The 24,846-nt window shown below is 43.5% G+C and overlaps 1 protein-coding gene across 2 annotated transcripts in view; it reads left to right on the forward strand.

The window, feature by feature from the left end:
- Nucleotides 1-486: 486 nt before the first annotated feature.
- septin8a (septin 8a) overlaps nucleotides 487-24,846 on the forward strand; it is a 124,972-nt gene continuing 100,612 nt past the window's right edge. Inside the window, exon 1 of one of the 2 annotated variants that reach the window (XM_083643567.1) lies at nucleotides 487-530. Coding sequence is in view for 1 of the 2 variants with exons in the window: in XM_083643566.1 (XP_083499692.1) it covers nucleotides 1,466-1,495 (30 nt within the window). In the remaining variant the exon portion in view is untranslated. Of the gene's footprint in view, nucleotides 531-1,335; nucleotides 1,496-24,846 lie in introns of those variants that run through there. The other variant, XM_083643566.1, reaches the window with a different exon arrangement.

Below are 24,846 nucleotides of genomic sequence, written 5' to 3' on the forward strand. Positions count from 1 at the left end.
TAACAGGTTATCAAGGTTATAACGTTATCAAGCACAACACAAACATACGTCATTTATGCATATGGTTGTTTTCTTGGGTCTCGCACTAAAAATATTCCGCAGCAGCAGGCAAGGAGTGTCATGTTGAGGCTAATATGAATGGCATCTTTTTAAATCTGCTTAAATCACAGCATTTCTCTGTATTGCTCTGGTAATAACTATCACAAAAATGTAACATATAATATAATATAATATTGCAAAGTAGCACGTTAAAAGCACGTTACAAAGTAGCACGTTGCAAAGTAAGTGCAAGCACGTTGCAAAGTAGCACGTTAAAACACCTTGCGTGGGTGGAGTCAAACGTTGAGGTTGAGTCAAACGTTGTGCCCACGTTGAGCCACTCCCCGATCTGCATACTGCAGTCAGGGCTACTTGCGGTAGGTAGCCTACTACAAGGTAGTGCCTACCCTCAGTACCTCTGTGAGGCTGGAGAGGTCGTTAGAGCCGGGAACATGAGTGTTTGACTGCTTTGAAATGCACAGCAATAAAAGGTAAGGTACACAATAGATTTGAACAGATTTTAATTTAGTTTTAGACATTTTGAGCAAAAATAACACCAGGACCATAAAAAAACATGGAATATTTAGGAAAAAGTATAAGAAAATAAAAAATAATACAATACACGAGTACACGAGTTTATCTGCTCCACTAAATAATCCATAAACGTTATTTATTTACAGCGCATTTTCAAGGATATTGCAGTGGAAGAACAAAATGTAATTTAAACGCTAATAGGGCTACTATCTCTATTCACTGTGACTATTAGGCAGGCTATTACATTTGCTCGGAGATGTCTTTTGCAACATCGCCGACAGTTGCGCTCCTCTCCTGCTCGCGACTCGCTCCTCCTGTCCTGGCTTGCAGTGCTGTGCAGCATGACATTCCTAAACTGAATGGGAGTTCCCAGGAAGTGGCCAATGATCGTTGGTCTGTATGTCCACAAAAAGCAGCTCATTTAAACAAGACACTCCATGAATGAAAAAAAAACAAAAAAAAAACGTAATGATTAATATTTACTAGGCGTCTCCCTACCACGCATGCGCGAGACACGAGTACCTACTGAACACAATTCATAACAGATAGGCTATGTAAATTAAATGTAAATACGTGTATAGATCTCACAACGCCATCGCTAGCTTACTACTACAATATCTTTACATATTAGCTTCTCCACTCTCACCGACTCCCAGCCAAAGAAGAAACGAAGCAAAGGTCGAAGCTCTACCGGGATTTAAGCGAACACGGAAATAAGCAGGAGTGATGCCTCTCGCTTTTGGCCTGGTCACTTTGTGGCCTGCCCAGTCTGCCTCCTCTCTCTTCCTCTCTGTCAGCTCTGCACAGTAGTTGGCTACACAGAGAGACGAGGGCTGCTCCCTTTCGCCTCTGCTCGGCTCAACCAACGCACAAACACCATCCATTCCGCACCATGGCTGCCACGGACGTTGACATATTCTCGGTAAGTGAAAACACGACGCTGTTTTTTTGGGGGGTGGTCGAGAAATTGCAAATGCGACCCGTAGAAGACTCGGTGGTAGTGGTTGTTGGTGAAACTGTGGGAATCTGTGTGTTGTACGTTATATGGGAGAATGGTGGAAGTGATTTCTGTGACGGATTGTGATTAGACTCGTTTTTAAGACAGCGCGTCGTCGTATTTACACTTTTAGCCTTAATCACTGATAGTCGATGACGCCGTGTATTGTTGCCTATTTTTGCATGAATGCTGCTTCACCCATGTGCAGTGGATGCGTTGTTTGGTGCATATGGTTGCAGCGTATGGCACCTAAAACTGTTTACAATTAACGCCAGCTTAATTTAAAAGAACCATAGTTACCCGTGTCTAGTATCCTAGGCAGCTATATGAACAGTGTCTGAAGGAATTCATAACATGACATGTTATAAAGCGCCACATACACTATTCTCTACAATGATATTACTTTTCGTATAGGGTGCAATTCAGCATTCAGGTTTGTTAAACTGCAATATTGTGATAAATTAGCAGGTAACAACAATGCTATGGGTAACAGTAATGAGCTTCAGTCCAAACTGTGCAATGACATGTAGTTTTGTTGACTTCTTTTCAGAGGTGCCAAATTAAGCCTCTACTTGTTTCTTGACTCATAGTGGAATATTTACAGCTAAAACTGTCACTTCTGTAGAATAAATGCACTTGACCATCTAGTGTTGCTAGTCAATTTTTGCTTTATTGTTGGTACCCTAGTTTCTGGCCTTGCCTGTGCAGATCACAATAAAAGGCCATAGCATTAGACCTGAGAGTGGAATGCATGGAATATTATTTTCATAGTGGAAAGCCCTGCCATCAATCATATGAAACCCTGTGGGGATGATGATGCAATATGAGACCACAGGAAATAATATAATAATAACATAAGGTAGTCCATCTTTTATGTCAGATTTTAATGTAAATAATCTACAGACCGTAATTTACCACAGTCTGTGTGTACAGTCAGAATGGAAAACCAGTATTCCACTGATGATGCATGCACACGGGATTTAAAGATGAGGTGGGGTGATTAACTTTTAGGCAGATCCTTGAGGAGATCCTTGAGTTGTTGAATTGGACAGTGAGCAGCGCTGAGTTGCAGGGATAAAGAGATTAAGAAGAGCACACTCCTGGCCACTCCTCCCACTTACTGGTACAACAACACTGGGGGGGGGGGGGTCCAAAAAAGAGGGTGCAGGAGGAGATATTGCACACTGGACATTTATTAAATTAGGAAAGTATCCAAGCGAGCGGGCAGATCGCAGAAGATATTGCAAACTGGCGGTTTTTGGAAATGTCTCTTTTGGAATACAAAATTAGGGAATTGATTGGTGGGAAGAATGCTGAGAATGCAGTGAAACAGGCTAGAGGAAGGACCCTATTGGCAGCAGGATAGTCAATGCCTGCCCCGACTGTCCAACTTCCTGCCTACATTTCAGAACTAAGTGAGACCATATTGAACAAGCTGATTTGTTCCCCTGGCAGTTTAGCTTTAAGGGCACTCTGTTAATTATGTGTAGGCCTATTTATCGACAGGGATGTATGCTTGGCTTGGTAGTTAGCCCACATCAATCCGATTCAATTGTGACTTTAGTTGGGCTAGCTTGCTGATGACTTTTTAGGCCAGAGTGAGAGATCAATAGGCAACTGCCCAACAACTTTAATTGTTTTCACCCATTGATTTCATCGTAGTGTGTATTCCGGAGAGAGGGGGGCGCTGTTTATCTCAGGGGTTATATAAGCAAATGGCTTGTGTATATAGCACATAAAATGCTTACTGACCCCAAAGAACATTGGCTGAGGAACTACATGCATGAAATTAAATTAGCTTTCAGAAATGCTAAATGAGGGCTTACGGGGCTCAAGTCTTGAAAGCTGCTTTCTTTGTACTTACAGAATGTGAAAATTACTTCTTTGAGAAGAGACTATTTGCTGAGTTAAAACTGAGTTTTACTGTCTGGCTACTTGGCTATAGAGCTGAGACACTTTCCTTCACATGTCAGTGCCTTTCCATGTTGTTCAGTTGTGCGTTGTCAGGGCAGATTGCAGGTAGTACTCTGACTGTGGTGCCATCTGTCTTGTTATCTGTATACAGAAACATACAGGCAGAAACTGCAGCGAGGCGACCTTGTCAAATCCAATACTGTAGAAGAAGGATGAGGTCCGAGCTACAGTCAGTATGTTGATGAGTCAATATTCATCTATAGACCATTTCAACTTGACAACATAAACATTCTAAATTGGCCCTAGCCCTACTTCCTGTTGCAGTGCTTGCTAATACAATAACTGACATGAAATAAATTTGAGTCCAAACTGTTCCCTAGCAACAGAATTCCAGTGAAACTGTCTATAGACGGTTTTAACTTGACAACAAAAACATTCTAAATTTAACCCCAGCTCACTGCCTGTTGCAGTGTTTGCTATGGACAGAAAAGAAAAAACATTATTAAGGTGGAGGAGACCATTCAGTGAAAACCGTCTATAACAGTGGTTCCCAACCCTTTCCAACTCATGGCCCACTTGAAAATCTCAAAAATGTTGGTGGCCCACCTCCGACCGTAAACAGTACCGAGCAATGGCGTAGCTACGGGTGACCGGTAGCTTGGGGACCGCTGCCTGCTGAACTATGTACGCTAGGCCACGGCCAGCTAGCTAATAGGGCTGTGGCGATTCACTTATCTCCCGATTCGATACTATCACGATACTTGGGTGCCGATTCCATATATATTGCGATTCTTAAGTATTGCGATTCTACGATTATTGCGATTCGATATTACGATTTATTGCAATTTTTGTTTCTTTTTTCTTTTCTTTTTTCAGTTTGTTTGCTTTTTTATACTAGATTAGAACATGGGAAAAGTTGAATCATACACTAGAGACTGTATATTATATCATGAGTAGGGCTGGGCGATATAGTTAAAAACAGGGGCGGACTGGGATCATAATTCAGGCCGGGCATTAGATACCAAGCAGGCCAGGCCGATATGGGCCGACGCGCGTGAAATTTGGGCCATTTGAAGCCCAGTTTGAGCCGTTTGAAGCCAGATTTGGGCCGTTTGAAGTCCAATTTTACAATGAGATGCACCCACTTTAACCCTGAAGTGTAATTATTACTTCAGACTAACTAATAAAGTAATAAAACTACTAGTAAACCAGTAGGCGGCGCCTGGCCTGCTGTTCAGTGAGTGGCCTGACTGCGGGCACCCATTTTTTTTTTTTTTTTTTTTTGCGATTATCGATTCTGGAATAAAAGATCGATTCAAAAAATCGTGACATAAAAAATCGCGATACTTAGGTGAATCGATTTTTCCCCCCACCCCTACTAGCTAACATTAGCCACAACAGCTAACGTTAACGTCATTGACTGTATGTTAACGCTAAACAAATCCGCTGCCTCCTCCCCACGTTTGGTTTAACGTAACACCAGCTCAGACTTTCCCCTAATCTCAGAAACCTTGCGGGACATGTATTGCAACATTTATGTTGGGCTGGTGTCCATGGCTAGGCTACAGACTGGCTACTACTGGGAGACATGGCAGCTCCCCGTGTTTGGTGCCTCCGCTAAATAGTCCGTGCGGAAACGAAGCGAGAGATACAGGTTCCTCTCCTTCCAGCGCTGTCTGCGCCGCACGGGAGTTTTAAACTGACGAACTGTTGTGAAACAAAACACTCGGTGTAGCGGAGCCTCTGCGGTTATATAACCGTGACGTTTTAAATCGCGGTTAATAGTCAAACCGGTTAACCCCTGCATCCCTATTTTGTACTTTTTGAGAAATCGCAGTTTAAGTTGTATACTTTTTTCATCCTTTATAATGGGAGCGTATGGAGCCAGCCTTGAGTGTGTGATGACATCATTCACTCTAGCTGACTTTAAAGAATGCACTTTTCACTAAATTCACACATTTTAAAACTGTGACAGTTCACATAACTTTAACACTGCATACATTTATGTTATCCATCACACCCTTTAGCAACTTCTGCTCTCACTCACTATGTCAAAATATAAGCAATGTGATGTCTAGTTTTTGAGATACAGTATTAACGTTTATTTGACACTAGTGTCCCACTCTATTTACAATTGCGTAGCAATGGAGGGCATCAAATTGGGACTCAAGATGGCCGCCACAGCAAAAACATTTTGTGACATGACATCAGCTGCAAGGCATCTATATAAGGTGCATTAAAACGGCTGCAAATTTTTTGTAGCCCAAAACATGACCTGACTAGCACAGACTGAATGATCTGTTGCGTGTGTGCCTGCGGATTCACATGTGTTTAATGTGAAAGAGAACATTGATGGGTTAGCTAATAAACATCGATCCAGACGAGCTTTTATCTCTCTCATTCATTATCCAAATCCAGACTCGTTTTCACTTGCAATCATAGTGTAACATAATCCATAAAGAAACGCACAAAGATTTGGCTGATAACATAAACAATTAGGACTATAACAGGGCTTCACATCAAGCACTAAAACATAGTTGTTATGATGTAATAATAAATGTACAACAAATACTTTCTAGGATCTGACTCTGTCTCAGTGATAATAGGGAATGGTCTCTTTTTGATAGGCGTGTAAAGATGGCTATGCTGTATGATCTGACTCTGTCTCAGTGATAATAGGGAATGGTCTCTTTTTGATAGGCGTGTAAAGATGGCTGTGCTGTATGATCTGACTCTGTCTCAGTGATAATAGGGAATGGTCTCTTTTTGATAGGCGTGTAAAGATGGCTGTGCTGTATGATCTGACTCTGTCTCAGTGATAATAGGGAATGGTCTCTTTTTGATAGGCGTGTAAAGATGGCTGTGCTGTATGATCTGACTCTGTCTCAGTGATAATAGGGAATGGTCTCTTTTTGATAGGCGTGTAAAGATGGCTATGCTGTATGATCTGACTCTGTCTCAGTGATAATAGGGAATGGTCTCTTTTTGATAGGCGTGTAAAGATGGCTGTGCTGTATGATCTGACTCTGTCTCAGTGATAATAGGGAATGGTCTCTTTTTGATAGGCGTGTAAAGATGGCTATGCTGTATGATCTGACTCTGTCTCAGTGATAATAGGGAATGGTCTCTTTTTGATAGGCGTGTAAAGATGGCTATGCTGTATGATCTGACTCTGTCTCAGTGATAATAGGGAATGGTCTCTTTTTGATAGGCGTGTAAAGATGGCTATGCTGTATGATCTGACTCTGTCTCAGTGATAATAGGGAATGGTCTCTTTTTGATAGGCGTGTAAAGATGGCTATGCTGTATGATCTGACTCTGTCTCAGTGATAATAGGGAATGGTCTCTTTTTGATAGGCGTGTAAAGATGGCTATGCTGTTTGCCATCTGTCTCCTCTCCGCTCCACTCCTTTCCTGTTGGCCATAGATGAGTGACGAGGCTGAGCAGTAATGTGGCCATATGACGTGTGTGTGTGTGTGTGTTTACATGTGTGTGTTTGTGTGTGTGTTTGTGTGTGTGTGTGTGTGTGTGTGTGTGTTTACATGTGTGTGTGTGTGTGTGTGTGTGTGTGTGTGTGTTTACATGTGTGTGTGTGTGTGTGTGTGTGTGTGTTTACATGTGTGTGTTTGTGTGTGTGTTTGTGTGTGTGTGTGTGTGTGTGTTTACATGTGTGTGTTTACATGTGTGTGTTTGTGTGTGTGAGAGAAGCCTGACTACATTCGTAGGCTGAGCAGTAATGTGACCATGACGTGTGTGTGTGTGTGTGTGTGTGTGTGTGTGTGTGTTTACATGTGTGTGTTTGTGTGTGTGTGTGTGTGTGTGTTTACATGTGTGTGTTTGTGTGTGTGTGTGTGTGTGTGTTTACATGTGTGTGTTTACATGTGTGTGTTTGTGTGTGTGTGTTTACATGTGTGTGTTTGTGTGTGTGTGTTTACATGTGTGTGTGTGTGTGTTTACATGTGTGTGTTTGTGTGTGTGAGAGAAGCCTGACTACATTCGTAGGCTGAGCAGTAATGTGACCATGACGTGTGTGTGTGTGTGTGTGTGTTTGTTTGTTTGTGTGTGTTTACATGCGTGTGTTTGTGTGTGTGAGAGAAGCCTGACTACATTCATAAGATAATAAACAGACTAGTTTTTATCTCTCTTCCTACGGAGGACTGATGCTACACGGCACGCACGCATGGCCACATCTCAGCCATCTGCGTTTCTTTTAACCACTGAGTGTTGAAGGCAGCAGTACAATATTACCATCAGCGCAAGTAGCAGCAGCCCAAAATATCACATTCCAGTATTTATTCTCTATTTGATGATATAACATTTGCCAGTAGTATACAGGATGAGATGAGATGTAAAAATCCCACAGAAGCAGATTCATTTCAGATTTAATGACCATACAGGACATCAGGCTTATAAATCAGTGCCATCAGGATGGCAACAACATTGACTTAATCATCTGTCTGTTAATCTGTTAATCATCTATCCACTTTCAGACATGAACTCCGGGTCAGGTCAGGGTTGCTTGCCCTGAGCCTGACCCGGAGGATACGTGAAGTGTACCCTTTCAGACATGAGGCATGTTGCTTACATGTGGAGCACCTCCGGGTGTAAAGTAGAGAGGGGGCGGGGGTGGGGGGAATTTGGGCATGACCACACAATGGGGAGTTGTGAAAACTGACCACACAGCTGTACTTCACTGTCTGAGCATAGCCTTAAGTGAATCGCATTGACATTCAACAAACTATCACAACATGCAGAGTCTGAAAACTAGTTGTTAAAAATACATAATGGGCGATTACTGCCTAACGTTCACGGCATATAATCGTTTGCGCATAACGTTAGTAATTAATTAAACAACCCTACAACTCACGCCCAGATGCATCGATTTCCTCGAGTCTCGATTTTAGTAATCGATTTTGAATCGTAATCGAATTAATTAGTTAGGACGATGTTAGGACGATGCTCTCCCTCCGACGAGTTCCCTCCTGCTTCAAAGCAGCGACAATCATCCCCATTCCCAAGCAGCAGAAAGTGACTCAATGACTGGCGCCCAATAGCCCTCATGCCAATAGCCAGCAAGTGCTTTGAGAAGCTGGTCATATCAAAGATCCGCCCCACACTCCCCCCGGACCACGACCCGCTACAATTTGCATACCGCCCCAACAGGAGCACAGCGGATGCAGTAGCACACGTGCTCCACACCGCCCTGTCCCACCTGGAGGGGAAGGCCACCTATGTAAGAATGCTGTTCGTGGACTACAGCTCAGCATTCAGCACCATAGTACCCTCCAGGCTGGTACACAAACTCAAGGATCTGGGACTAAACGCAGCAATGTGCGACTGGATCCTGGATTTCCTGACAGACCGCCGCCAGGTGGTGAGGGTGGGCAACCTCACCTCCTCCCCACTGACCATCAGCATAGGAGCGCCCCAGGGGTGCGTCTCCAGCCCCTTCTGGTACGACCTCTACACCCACGACTGCGTGGCGACTCAAACTTCGAACACCATCGTGAAGTTTGCAGACGACACAGCAGTCGTGCGGCTGATCTCGGGGGGGCAACGAGACGGCCTACAGAGAGGAGGTGGGGGCCCTGGAACAATGGTGCCAGGACAACCACCTCTCTCTGAACGTCTCCAAGACCAAGGAGATCATTGTAGACTACAGGAGGGGGGGGGAGCACACACCCCCCAATCACCATCAATGGCACAGTGGTGGAAAGGGTGGACAGCTTCAAGTACCTGGGAGTCAACATCCACCAGGACTTGGGCCGGCCACACCGCCACTGTTGTCAAAAAGGCCCAACAGCGAATCAGTGTTTAATACTCACTGATGCAACAGAACGCTATTCTTGTCCAAACTGATGAGATGACTCCACTTCATGCATGGAAGACAATAGTTGAGCATTGACTAGCCTATCAATATAGCCTTAATGGCACAAAGTGAATCCCTTATATTCAACAAACTATCATGACATCAGCGTTTGTTAACGAGTTGCTAAAAATACATAATGGGCGATAACTGCCCGCTTGGATATAACGTTAACACTAATTAATTGAACATCTAACGCTAGCGTTGCAGATCAGTGTTTAATGCTCACTGCTGCAACAGAACGTCATTCTTGTCAAAACTGACGAGACAGCTCCACTTCATGCTAGCTAGCTGCTGCTGCTGCTGTATTTCTCTCTCAACTCGCTCCAGTCTCCTCAACTCTCTCTCTCATTAGGTTCAAAAGCCCACGCGAATCTAACGTTATATCCGCCAGTAATTCTGTCAGTTTTCTGCCAGCTAGTTAAATTCACACACACACACACACACACACACACACACACACACACACACACACACACACACACACACACACACATTGTTGGTCAGGATATGTAACGTTAACGTTAGCCTATTTGTTTTGCGCCGTTCAATATTGCTAGTGCTGTATCAACTTTCACTTTGGAACCAGGCGAGTTAAATTCACAGTTGAAGACTTGTACTCGCTTTGGGTTGAAAACAGGAAAGAACGTGAAGTTTCTTCTTTGTCTTAAAAAGTTTTCACAACAACACAGCCGACACGCGCGGGGGACGCCCCGGCGACATTAAACAAGCGCCCCCTGTTCAGAGAAGCAGTAGAGAGGAGGAGGGGGAGTGGAGGCTTTCCTGAACTGAACTGGGCCCGCTTGTTTAATGCCGCCGGCGCGTCATGGTAAGAGGACTTGGCCTCTTTTATTATTAAATCGGCACACATTTATTTCGAACAGATAATTAATCACGATGATCCGATGTATGAATGAATGAATGAATTTATTTGGTGATCAAATAAAATAACACAACAGCACATATAGTAATGAAAGAACAGACAATATATCAATCACCGAGGATAAAAACACAAAAAAGTCCGAGGGCTTATTTCCATTGTGGTCCTCACATAAAACATAAGACGAGGCATAAAAAACATAAAACACTTAAAACAATTTTAAAGAAACATAAAACAGAGGAGAGCGGTTACATTAACTCATTGAGTGCCAGCCACTTTTTGCTCCCAGTGCCAGAGTTTCAGAGCGTTTTCAGTGATTTCTCGAGGCCCACAGAATATTGTGTGATATTACTATGTAAACACCGAACACGCACAAAGAACGAGCTGACTCTTATTGTATCATCAGCAAAAAAAAGTTTATTGATACCATTTTCCGTTCTTTAGTTATGAGCCGGAGAAGATAGGTTGTTTTGAGCAAAACATGCGTTTCAAATTAGAAGCTGAGTTATTCCGCCTTTTGTGAAATTAAGCATTTCAAGCACATTCACTGACTCTGAAGATAATATTTTCTGATGTAGTGACGTGGTGTAGTTGTGTGGTGCCCTGCGTGCCCCACCCCCCTCTCCCCCCCTCAGCTGCAAACTCCTCCCCACACTAACACACAGCCTCACGCACCCAGTCTATTTTCGTAGTGCTCCGTTTTTGTGCGCCGGCTCCCAGCGCGACGCGGAAAAGCCAAACCGGACTGCTGAGAATGGTTTGGCCCTTCGGCGTCGGGTGCTGCTTTTCTGGCGGCTAATCGTGTGGAGAAACTATGCAGACAGACAGACAGAGGCAGAGGGGCTCAGTTGTGGGCGCGGATTGACTGCTATTCACAGCCAACGTCAGCTCCAGACAGAGCAATCTACTGTATATGGCTCTGGCTGCAGCATGAGCGGTTTCTCTTTCATCACGGGGCTTTTTCCTGCTGTTTTCCGGACCTTTCTCTAATCTGGAGAGCACTGTCGCCACCTAATGAGTCCGTAAAATAGGTTATACACCTTCAATAGCTACAATATTTGTACAGGAGATGCCTGAGGCTTTGATCCACGTCCCACCGTCAAAAAACGCAATTGACGAACATACTCGTCCTTGGCACTCTACGTTAGTATCTGAATTAACGAACATACTCGTCCTTGGCACTCAATGAGTTAAAGGAACTCAAGATAAAATAAATAGCAGCAGATCAAGCAAATAGCAGCAGGGCAATGTATCACTTATAAAAGACTAAAAGAAATAAAAAGGCTATAAATGTAGAAGGCTCAGAGGTCGATGGGGGGTCGGCCAATCACGATGGTCGATGCCATCGTCCATCGTGCCAACGCTAAAATATATATATATATATATACGTGGAAGACACATTTCCTGATGCCTCTACATTGATGTGTGTCTGTGACTAATAAAGACGGGGTTTGTCTGTCCTGTTGTATGTTGTATTGTTGATAGAAAAGGGGTTCACATGAGCCAGCTTCAAATGCATGACATTGAGACTGTATAGTATATTTTGTGCCTCAGTTCACTTGGAGCCACCAGAGGCCCGTCTGCGGAGCCATTTCCTGTGTTGCCGGTCATACGGCGGCCTGGGAACTATGCGCTTTCCTCAGCATGGGACAATTAGTGACAAAGCTATCATTCCTCTCATATTTTCTGCTCTTCTCTAAACTAGCATGGCTGGACAGACTAGCATGGCTGGACAGTTCACTTGGCAGTTTCCCCTCACAGCTCTAGCCTTCCTCGTTGTTCGCTCTGACTTAGCCATCACGTGCTGCTGGATGACCTTTTGATCTTCCAAAATGTCACCCGTTTAGGAACTAAGCAACATATTTGAAGCTTGATGACAATGCATTTTTTATGTTATCCAATGGGGTTTGCAAAAGCCTTCATGAGTCAAAAAGGTCTCAACCCAGAGAGATGGATTGTAAATTCCTTCACCTTCATCACTCAGAACCTTCTCATTCGTGTATCTCCTTGCCGTTTAGGGGAAGTCATTTTATTAGCCTTTTATTTATCCAGGGAAGGTTTGCTGCGCATGCATGCTCTATTTTCATCAACGTCCTGTTTCATCTCCATAGGGCATCTCACCTGGCAGCTGCCCAGGCAGACCTTTGCCAACGAGCAATCAGGGGTAAAGTGCCTTGCTGAAGGGCACCGTGACAGTAGTTTGAACTCTTTGTGCTGGAAACCGTCAGCAGTATCTGGCTACACGGCTTCACACTCCAGACCAGCAACCTGGTGATTCGGTTCACCTGAGTGAAAAACCAAGTGGAAAGAAAAACATTTGCATGCTAAAATGTTGTCTTTTATTGAGAAGTGAACATGTCGCTGTCAAAAGGCAAAATAAATGTTGATGACGAGCACAGACAGTTTCAGGAGAAGTGGGAGAGTATTTTTTTGTCGAGTTCAAAGGGAATGCCGCCTGCCTCATTTGCAAAGAGAAAATCTCCGTACTAAAATAATATAACCTGAAGCGAATAAGAATAAGAACTAGAATGTCTACATTTCCTAACGAAAATGTAATTGTGCTTGCTGTCCTCGCCATGCACGGCCTGGCTTCCAAAGTCCCTGCCCATGGACCTAGGGGGACTAAGTAGTTATGGGGGTGCCTATGTGAGTAAAAGGACTTTGGAGTAGAAGTACTTGGTAGGTGGGGAAGTCAGACTGGTTGTAGCCTACTAGAGAGACACAAAAGGCTGGCCCAATCTCTGCAATCTAAAACTACATTACCTGCAAACTACAGCATCAATAATTACCATGTATTGTAAATGTCTCCAACTGTCTCAAGGAAAATAGGACATGATAACCTCCAGAGAAGTAGTATTCCTTGTAGTGTCATTCATGTTTATGGTTGCGACAACAACTGTTTACAAAACTAGCAGGCTTACCAGAGCTGCAAACACACAAGTGAAAAGCTATCAATGGCTGCATCTAATCAGCCAGTAACTAATGTAGGCTATGTTCCATTATGTTAGTGTAAGAAGTCAAATGTACTGATAATAGTCCCTGGTCACCAAAGTAATGTTACCCTTTTAGTTTTGTTACAGAGTTGCTGATCGGTTGTCATGTGTCCAGTCAGCCAGAGAAGCTGCTTGGGTAGCATGCTAACTAACGCCTAACGCAGTGGTTCTCAACTGGTGTAGCCTCAGGACCCACTATTTTCCTTGTCATGAAGTCGCGACCCAAATTTCAGATTTTTTTTTAAACCACTCAAATTTATTGCACAAAAAATAGCGCATTTATTTAATACACAATGCCTTCATGCACTGTCAAATGAACAAAAGAGTGCAACAGAAGTGCAACTAGGGCTAAAAACCAATTGAAATAAGGCAGACTTGAATTACAGGCCTATATGTTTTTAAATTTAAACAAGTCAAACTGGTCATGGTCAGAAAGTCTTATTTGAACTGTATGAAATATGTAATAAAAGGCAGACTTTTCTTGAATCACAGGCAGGCTATATGCTTTTTAGTTAAACTGGTCATAACTTTTAATTAAACTGGGGCCATGCTAATCCAGTTTCAATCATCTGAATTTAACTAAAATTAAATATGAAATGAAAAGGCAGACTTCTCTTGAATTACAGGCAGAGCATATGCTTCAGCTTGTTAAACAAGTAAAACTGGTCAGGCTAATCCAGTTTCAATAATCTGAATTTAACAAAAAAAAAAGAAAAAAAAAAAAAAAAAAGTCAATGTCCGCGATCCAATCACAACGGCCCCGCGACGCTACCCACCAGTTGAGAAATGCTGGCCTAACGCTAGCATTAGCTCAATTAGCTTGTTGCAACTAGTCCCAAACATTGATGAACAGTGTGTCCTAACGCCAGGGGGACAAGGTGTTTGTTTTGGCTGGCTGAGGTTAGCCTATAAGGCACAGTTGATGTTGTTAACAGCCTCCATTCACACTAGGCTATCTCTTCCATTATGTTTTCAAACCCAGCTGGCTGTATATAATGAACAATCACAAAGTGGTGACACTTACCCATGGGTTCAGTTCATTTTGTTCATTCATTGTTTTCTGGACATGTTTCCATGCTACATTAACACAGCAGCTAACAGAACAGACAGGCCTCCCATGGTTGTGTATATCATTCTCTCTACCCAAGATGCAACACTGCTCTACCCAACATGCAACGCTGCTGCTCAGAGTTGCTCTTTAGCTCTATTTATCTGGTCAAATCTCACCGGATTCCTGTTTCCAGTACACTTTTAGCATTTGGTTTTTAACAGAGAAGAGTTGGAGCTGCTGAAAACATACAGTATGCAAATGAGAGTGAGACCATGAGTGATATACCCACTGTGATACAAGCATAGGTGTGTCTGTTGTCTGTACAATAGCGTGCGTGCGACAAGTGACAAGTGTCATCCAAGAAGGAAGGCTGGCCATAATGAGAATGAATCCGCACTTCCTGCCGCCCTTCAAAATAAAACAATTGAGAAGGGACAGGCACTGAATGCTGCTATAGCGCCCCCTAAAGGCTAAATGACAAAATACTTCTCCTATAGGCTCAGAGTACATCCCTCCACACCTGTACCAAGTTTGGTTAGCATCGGACGATCTTTGTGAAATAGGCCCCACCCACAGAAAGTTGGAAGTGGATTATATCGCAACGGTGCGTTTTTTTCAAAAACCTCCAAATCAGTGTTGTGCAGGACAGTCCCCACATGATGTGTGCGTTGGTTTGGTGAAGATTGGACAAAATTTCAAGGAGAAATGGCAAAAAAACGGTTTTGGACAAAATGCAAAATGGCGGAAAATCTAGTCAGACGCAAATGGGCGTGGCCTAGTTGAGTAGATGCGGGAGGACCCAAGGAATCCAGGGAAAAAAGAATTTTGATGATAGACCCTACGGTTCAAAAGTTATGGACCAAAAGGTAAGGAGGGCTGTTATAGCGCCACCATATGGTCAATTGGTGCAATTTTTTCGGGGATAGTAAAAGACCCCTCAGTGCACCTCCCTACCAAGTTTCGTAGCTCTAGCTGTTATGGTTTCTGAATGACAGCTAATTTACTGCAAGATTTTGCAAGATTTTTCCAAACCCCATGCAAGTCAATGGGAAAAAAAATGGCGCTTAATGGCGAATTGCGGCCAAACCGCTTTCACAAACCCTTAGCAAAGTCATAGCACACCTGTCCTCAATAAGCCGGTCATTTTGAGGTCTGGCATGTCTATGTGGCGCAAAAATTGGGGGAGTTATTACGCGGCAAACTTTTTTGGCGGATGGAAGAATAAAAATATTAAGTATGTGGGACTTCAAGATTGTGCCTTGCTTGTCAGCAAGCACAATAATTACGCGGTGGTGGGGCATACACCGATTACATAACATGCCCACCCGTAACACCGTTCATTTTTATGGAGGAAGAAAGAAAGAAAAAACTCCACCCGCTTGTGCTAGTTTCAGCGTGCACCGGGGTAAATTACAAGCGCTCCCTCTGGGCTGCAGTGTGGCTGCACTGTGACAAACTATAGCTGGCTAAACAGAGCTGTGCTGCAGTGTTGAGATTTTGTTTGTTTTGTAAAGGCAGAAGAAGAGCTGGAGTTGCTGTAGCTAGTCTCATCATGGAGGGAGCGAATCGCAGCTGAAGCACATGGCTAATTAATATGGACGTTAACATCCATATTAATTAGCCATGTGCTTCAGCTGCGCTCACCCTGTACTTTGCTAACTTAGCATCGATGCTAGCGGGAGTTACCCAGCTATCGTCATTGCCTGCTTACTGCTGCTTGCTGGTAATGTTAATCCCATTTGTCGCTAACGTCAGTCTCTCTTCTGAGAAAGATTGTCTCCAGGAGGGTCTGAAAAGTTGTCTCGAGTTGGATGCAGCCAAGTATTGTGAGGCAGCCAGTGTTGTGACTGTGAGCGTCCAAGCTAACACAGCAGCGGAGAGGAGCTAACTGACTGGACCGTGAGGACAGCTGAGGATTATTATTATTTTTGTATATTCTTTTAATATTTTAATATTTTATATTATATTATATATATTTATACGATGTAACCGGTAACACCGGTGTTGTCATGTGTTTATTACCCGGTGTGAAAATGATGACACCGTGGCATCCCTAATAAGAATAAGCAGGGATGCAATGCAAACTAGTCACCTTTAGGTAACAGTGAGCCACCTTTTTTATCCCAATATAGGGCACTTAAGCGAATGATTTTGTGTCTGCCCTGGTATCTGTCATCTTTTTAACTATCCATGACTTTGCATCCCTGAATAAGAGTGTAATAATTACTATGTCTTTTGTCATTGTGTTTTATCTGGAGACTAAGCAGCCATAGGCTTTTGGTTGTATTAAAGCCATTATTTTTTGTATTGGGTGATACACTTCCTACTAAGGCCTTGGCCACACTGATCTGTCAGAAAATGGACAGAATTATTGAACGGACAGATGTCTGTCCGATGCATTGTTTTAACGGACAGATGTGTCGGAAAGCTACATGTCATGACATGAGTATGACTGGCAGACTAACGTAACGTCACGTGAGGGTCTGTGGGAGTGTCTCTCCTCTTTGTCTGACTGCAACCTGATCTCCCAAAAAATTGTAACATAGCAACTTTGGTCCACAAACGTTGCTATGTTACAATTTCGGCTCTGCTGTGTAAAATCAAGCGAGTACGTTATTAATTATAGCCTCCTTCACCGCCTCGGCCGCCATCTTCTTTGAAAAGTTGAAACAAATCTCGGAACGCCTCCTCCTCTCGAGACCTCGACTCTGATTGGCTAAACGGACAGTGACTATCCGACCATCCGACCATCCGATACGTCCATCCAGAAAAAGTTCATCCCTCTTCAACTTTCTGTCCATCAAAATGTATGCAAATTTTCTGGATACGTACGCTTCTGAGTGCTCCACGGACAGTCGGACAGCTGTCATTGAAAATGAATGGAAGTGAACAGAGAAATGAACGCACACGGACAGACACCACGGATCAGTGTGGCCAAGGCCTAAAACACTCATATCATATTATAATACCCCAGGTGTGCATAAACTACAGGTTAAGTAAAGACAAAAATGTGAAATTATTATTCAGTATCGTATCTGTTATCGGACAGGAGAAGCCGATATCGGCTGAAAAAATCCCCCCCAAAGTCTATAAATCCCCCTTATCTGAAGAACATAAGGGGGGAATTCCCCCCCAGTTTGCAAAGTGAATTTTAAGCCCTGTATGACGAAAAATGTTGGTCCACTATCTATTTTCACTGATAAAAACTAAAACTAGACCAAGGTCGCTTTTACATATAAGCTGTTTAGTCCGCTTTAACCGCGCCAGAGTTCGTTTCCTCCGATAGTGTGGTTCCGGTTCGCTTCCAAGTGAACCCTGGCGCGGTTCATTTGTTGTGTGAAAGCAAACCGGACTAAACACAAGAGCGCCAGTGCATCTGATGCACTCATGCAGTGCATCATGAGTAGAAGACGGTAGAAGGGAGCAAAACAAACTACGGCGTGGACTAGGGGTGCACCGATCACGTTTTTTGCCACCGATCACCGATTGCCGATCACCTATGAGAAATATCTGCCCAACCGATCATCGACCGATCACCGATTACCGATTACCGATCACCGATATATATATATATACGCCCTGGGGTGTCCGTAAAAACACGAGGCAGGAGACAGATGGGAGTTCAACCGTTTAGTTGTCAGTTCTCTTCAGTACAGTACAGCAGTATAGGCTCTTTACAGCATTATGACAGGAATAGTAGGATTGTGTGTGGTCTGGAAAAAGGAGGCAATAAAATATACAAACAGGTCAGTAACCAAGCTTGCTGTTATATAGGCCAATTATAGTGATAATTAACAACTAATAATATATAAATGATAATTAGGTAAACTGTAAGTCAGTTACTCTTAAACACCAGTCTTGAACCATGACTAAAGCCAAAGAGCTCCCACTCATAGAACCGGGGTTATGCACAATAACCGTCATACATTGGGATCCGCATCGAACGAACATCAAAACGACCCGCCCATCGAGGCCGAGTTACAGTGTTATAATTAGCAGCACTATGAGTGCGATCTACATAATGGTGACAGGGTTACATGACGGGAGAAACAACAGAATCACAAGCTACACACCAGCTAAACTCCATCTGAGTAGTGGCATTAATTAGCGCAACAGACAATCAAACGGCAAATGCACGCCTAAACAAACGTTATTGCAATGATTGCAGGTAGATCGATCTAAAACCAAAAGGGAATGCAATACAGGAATATTAACATAATAATGACTTACTGGTTGGTCATATACGCACACATGGAAGAAGGGGATTAGAACATGTTCAACTGATGTTAAAAGAAAGGAAGAAAGTCCGTCTGAACGGAGCGCACATCCACATACTCAGCCGCACACTTTCGCTTCCTTCAAAGTGCCCGCGGGAACATCAATGCTTGCGTGGAAATTGTCTGTGTGTGCGCGTGCACTACCCCGACTACCACAGTACCAGCGTGTCAATCTGGGACTTTAATACACACGGACTTAACAGCATGCAAATGCCTCGGTAGGCGGGAGGACTGGAGGTAACTTATCTCTGCTGAGGCTGCTCTAATCACCAGCTGATTTGTGTGATTCAAAGACGCAAGGGGTGTGTTGACAGTCTGGTGCGGTGTGTGCATGGAGGTGAGTACACTGACGAAAGCAAAGCGTGTGCTTTGCAACACAATGATATAAACGTTAGAGCACAATATGAAAGTTAAACGATAGACATTGAAGACATGAAAATGGGCTGCCTCATGTTTCTCACGTGCAGCATGATCGGCTATGCGATCGGCAACATTAAAGGAATATCGGAAACAGCAGATCACATATTTGAGGTCCAAATCGGCCGATACAGATTGCGTGTCGATCGATCGGTGCACCCCTAGCGTGGACACGTGTACAGTACCTGTGCGCTGCGTCGTGACATAGAGGCTACGTCGTCATAACAACAACACATCGTTTCTCAACAGCTGGCTTGCGGCTATCTCCTTCGGTACGTAGGCTACTCGTCTCATCTGCAGAATGAAATGTTCAACAGCTTTCTGCCTCATCTGCTGCTCATATTGGGCACATTCTTGTCAAATATTTATTTGATAGTATCACCAAAGTAAAACTGCAGGTGGTGTTGCGCCATGGTTTCTGTTTTGCGGATTCACTTGTGTTGTTCAGTCAGCCCTCAGCCAGGCAAGAAGCCTGCTGAAGAGGAGAGATTTCCCTTCTATATTCTGTCCAATAGACGAGTGACAGTTTCGACCATGTGACATTGTTTAGAAAGTTTGGTGCTTGTGACAAATTGCTGTGTGAAAGAGAACCAGACCAAATGAAAATCGCAACAATGTTGCAACTTCACCCCCCCAAATCGCACCGAGTCCACCAGCTTATATGTGAAACCGACCTAAAACTATGAAGGATACAAATGACTAAAATGTGACTAAAACTAACAAGCATTTTAGTCTAAAGACTAAGACTAAGGCCATGTCCACACAGAGACGGAAGCGATTTATTTTTTTTTCGTTTAAGAAAAGTTTTCCATAAACACGGAATCGTTTCAAGAAATGTGTGTATCCACATGAAACCACTGAATACCACTGAAACCGCTGTAATATATGCCAGGCCGGTAAGTGGCGCTGTAACGCTGCCACATCACAGTGCAACGTGTGGTTGTCAAACCTCTCACTTCCCTATTCACGTTGTATTTGCGAGGGATATATATAGAGCAGCCCGAGTATGTCCGTTACACTCGGACATACACAAAAATAAATATTATTTTTATCGAACACGTTTAGCCTGATTTTGTTTGTGTTATTGTAAAAACTTAGCCGCCACTAAGCCTTCTGGGAAATATCCGATGAAGGGAGGGGAGGGGTGGATGTGTGGAGCCCTGAGGATGTTGTACACGCTGTTCTCCTGTCCACTTGTTGCTGACGGTGGTAATAGAGGAGCATTATATTTTTGCTGCAAGAGCCCTAACAGGCTCAGTAGCTGCTGTAGCACGAACGCTAGTGCACTGTGCCATTGTTGCTGGCGGAGAGAGGTGGGGCTATGGCATCATCGGTTCAGGAAAGATGCGTATGGGTTGTAAACACGGAAATGCAAGGGTGGCGGCCAGATTTATTCACTCTGGGACCCGGTTTCAAAAATTAGCGTATACTCCCAGAACGTATACTCCCAGAACGCTGGTTCCGTCTGGACGAAACGTCTATATGACAAAAACCTTTAGCGGATACACCTAAACTCGTCTCCGTGTGGACATGGCCTAAAACTAAATCAAAATAGCTGCCAAAATTAACATTGATGGGAGAGTCTAGGCTCGAGCTATCAAACTGGTAAGGAATCCGGATATTACACAAGTAAAAGTGTTAAGAGTTAAATGTTGCTTTACGAATTTCTTTTTGTTTTTCTCAGATTTGTTTATTAGTTTTTCAACAACATACAGGTGTTCAAAGGGTAATTTGTCACTTTTTGATATTGTGTCACATATAGTATGCAGAAGAACAAGATCTTGCACAATCCAATGACAGAAACATAAAAAACAACACCAACACAAACAAACAACACAAAACGTACATATTGGTCACCAAGAAGAAAAGAAAAAAAAAATCTATACTAAATTTACATGATACAGAATGATACATTCCAAACCCACCATCTGTGCATGAAAGACTGTTACTCTGGAATGGCAGTAAACTCCAACTTTTTAACGTGTGTAAAAAAGGGGCCCCAGGTTTGATCAAATTTGGCAAGTGAGCCATTTACAGAGCACCTGATTTTTTCAACTTTAACAAAATAAAGAATGTCCCTGATCCATGCGGGATGAGAGGGGGGTGCAGTTGACTTCCACCTAAGCAAAATCAGACGTCTGCTTTACGAATTTCAACACTTGATACAACCTGTCAACCTTGATTCCAATTTCCAATGCCTGTATTGGCCTAATTGAATTAGTTTAAAGACAGAAAACATTTTGACTAGAAGTAATGACTAAAAGTTGACTAAGTAATGACTTTTCGTCAACTAAAACTGTACTAAAAGGTTTTACGTTGTCGTCGACTAAAACTAGACTAAAACTATCAAAGATAGAAATAACTAAAACTAATAAGCGTTTTCGTCCAAAGACAAAGACTAAGGGCCCTATCGTTGCATCGGCGTAGAAACTGCGTTTATGGCCTGGCGCAGCCCAGATTAGTGGGTGTGGACCAGCGCACTCGATATCTTGGTGTCTGCGCTACACGCGGCCTCAAGCATTATAACCACGCCTTTTAAGCGTAAAATTATGCACCTTCTGCTCATTGGAGAAGTGCAGTAAAGAGTCACACACTTGCCTTTTAAGCTCCAATTCCACTGAGAAATCCAGTAAAACCAGACAAGCCAAGCGCTCTGCTCCCCCCCCTCCCTTCATCCCGTCTGTCTGTCTCCATATAGGCTATTATTCCATATTATTATGCTTCTCAAACCAATCTAACTGCAGTTTAAATACTGCAAGCATGTAAATACACTACACTATAGCAAGATCAAAGTGAAAAGAATGTTCTAAACACATCAGCTAGAAAAATATAGCCTATCACTATATGATGAGATTAATTAGATTGGTGAAAGTTTGTCCAGAAAGATATCGTTTTCTCTCCCCTGCTGCAGGTAGGATGATGCACATAAATATAGCCTACATTATGTAAAGTCATTGCAGAAATGTGTTTTTATTGTAAAACTAAATGTGAAGTAGGGCCAAGTTATTGGAACAGACATCACAGTATAGCACATGACAGTAGAAGCGCATTACGCTGTCACTTATCTAAATCACGTTAAATCGACGAGGGATATATATAGGCCCAGGATGACATATATGTTTCACATAGGGTGGTGTTTTCATTTCGATGTTTTATTTGGTCCAATATTGAAATGTTCTACAATTGCAGGTTGTGTTACCATTACACATTATTTAGATCTACCTTTATATGTATTTCGGCTCATTTGGTTGCTATTTAGTAGCGAAATGGAGTAGCCCAATGCATGCTGGGACATTTCACATGCCAGGCAGTGAACTTACAACTTCTTTTTCCTATGGGACGTGTGTTGTGTCTGTCTGAGCGAGGGAGTCAGAGAGAAAGAGTCGTATTGTGCCTGTCAGACTGAGGAGAGAGAGGGAGTGACACAGAGAAGGGTGACAGAGGAGAGGCAGAGGAGCGCTCCGCGCAACTGGCGCACTGAATAGGCCTGGTTTTCAAAAGCGCAAAGCGCTAAATTTACACCAGGTGGGAAGATATCATTAGGCTGGTATTTAAGGCCGAAACGCCCATTCTCGCCCATTCAGGGAGTGCCCACGCCCATTCCGCCTAAAGCGCATTTGGCATCCTAAAGCCATGTTGATATCTTCCCGAGGCAGGCGCAAGGCAGGTTTTTTTTGCGTTTAAGGCCCGTTTTAGCGCCGAAGGCCTGTGGGAGAATTGGGGCCTAAGACTAAATCTAAAATAGCTGCCAAAATGTTTTCCTCATCCCCCTCCCATCTGGGAATTGAAACTTCTGGTCACAAGCCTGCTTCCCTAAGCTTTTAGGCCACCGCTGTGTCAACTCAAAAGATGGGCTGGGGCTTTATGGGAACCATGGCCAAAGTCAAAGGGCAGAAGGAGTCGTAGGAGTTGAACCATGGCCAAAGTCAAAGGGCAGAAGGAGTCGTATGAGTTGTTCGACCTCTTAAACCCTGTCTCTGTGGAAGCCGCTCCAAACAAACAGAAAAGGCAGAGATCCTAAGCCATGATGAGATCTTTCAGGGCTGACAATCCTTTTAACTCAACAGACAAGAGCTTGGCCTAACGTGCTCAACAGACCTGAGAAATTAAAGCAGGCTTGAGAGATGATGGGCTAATATACCATGCTGTGCAGTGCAGTGCACAGAAAGGTCCGATTAATGCGAAGTGTGTGTGTTTGAGAGTCTAATAGTGTGATAATAAAGAAGTAATCATTGTAATACCAATTAGTAATGACCAAAGTAATAACCAGGTAATTGGTTTTTGGTATTGATTATGTGTATGCGTGTGTGCACGCGGGTATGTTGCGTCAGGGCCAGAAAAGGGCATGCAGGCCAAACCTGCCTGACTGTGTTATCTTTACAGATCAGACAGAACTGCAGACGTGGACACAAACTCTCCAAGCCCAAATTCAACTAACTGACTGACTGACTGTGTGTGTGTGTGTGTGTGTGTGTGTGTGTGTGTGAGAGCAGAGCTGCAGACTATCTCTTGCTGTGTGAAAACCTTGCATCTTCAGTTATGTTGAATTCCATGTTTTCACACAAACATTACATGAGAATGAGAATGAAAATCACTTTTATTGCCACAGTAGGTACCGTAAATTCCGGACTATAAGCCGCAGCTTTTTCCCCGTTTTTTGGCCCTGCGGCTTATATAACGGTGCGGCTTATCTATGGATTTTTTCAGGAAAAAAAAAAAAAAAAAAAAATCTCTCTTCTTTAGCACTCTTTCTAACTATAAATCCACTTCTGTTTTAATTTCCTCTCTTGCCCTCTTTTCACCACACCGCGGACACTGTGTGCACTGTAAAAAAAAACAAAGGTGGTGTTGTGTTATGTTGTTTTGTTGAAATGTTAATACGGTAAATGGGAGCTTCCTCAAACAGCCATCTCTTTCCCGACAATCCCCTCTGTGCATGAACCCTTACATATGGTAATTACGGTAAGCAAACGGCCACTCGGTGACCTCCAAAATCACACAGCTTCATCTGCACATTTTATGTGCATTGCTTTGCTGCTTGTTTTTTCGATTATTTTTTTGTAAAGCACCTTGAATTGCCTTTGTGTATGAAAGGTGCTATATAAATAAAACTTGACTTGACTTGACATCATTTGGCGGAAATCAACCGGTTACTCCTAACGGTTCAAAGTTCATTACAGTAGCAGACCGGAATCGCAACAAAGAGCAGCAGCAGCAGCAAAGTCGCGTACTAACTCTCACTCACCATGGAGAAGAAACGCAGAAATGCACACGATGCAGCTTTCAAGTTGAAGGCAGTCAATCTCGCATTAAAAGACGGAAATCGAGCAGCAGCACGTAACCTTGGCATCAACGAGTCAATGGTGAGACGTTGGAAGGGGCAGCAGGAGGAACTGTCTCAATGCAAAAAGACGAAAACATCCTTCAGAGGTAATAAAAGCAGATGGCCCGAACTTGGAGATTCCCTTGAAGATTGGGTGTTGACACAGAGAGCAGACGGCCGAGGTGTTTCCACCGTTCAGATCCGACTGAAGGCCAAAACAGTCGCCACCGAAATGAAAATTGAACATTTCAGAGGTGGCCCATCTTGGTGCTTCCGATTCATGAGACGAAAGGGACTGTCCGTCAGGGCGAGGACTACTGCAGTGTGCCAGCAACTCCCTCCCGACTACCAGGAGAAAATCACAAACTTCGGCGAATTCACACAAAGGAAGATCACGGAATATTATAGGAGTGTGAAAACATCCACAATCACCAACGGGTTCCGAAAGGCTGGACTGCTGCGGGATGAAGAGGACGACGCCGCCACAGCTGGCGCTGAGGGCCATCAGAGGCTTCAGAGGCTGTTCGATGCCGACACCGACAGTGACGAAGAGG

The sequence above is a fragment of the Poromitra crassiceps genome (genome assembly GCF_964638095.1).
Source record: "Poromitra crassiceps genome assembly, chromosome: 1".
Lineage (NCBI taxonomy): Eukaryota > Metazoa > Chordata > Actinopteri > Beryciformes > Melamphaidae > Poromitra > Poromitra crassiceps.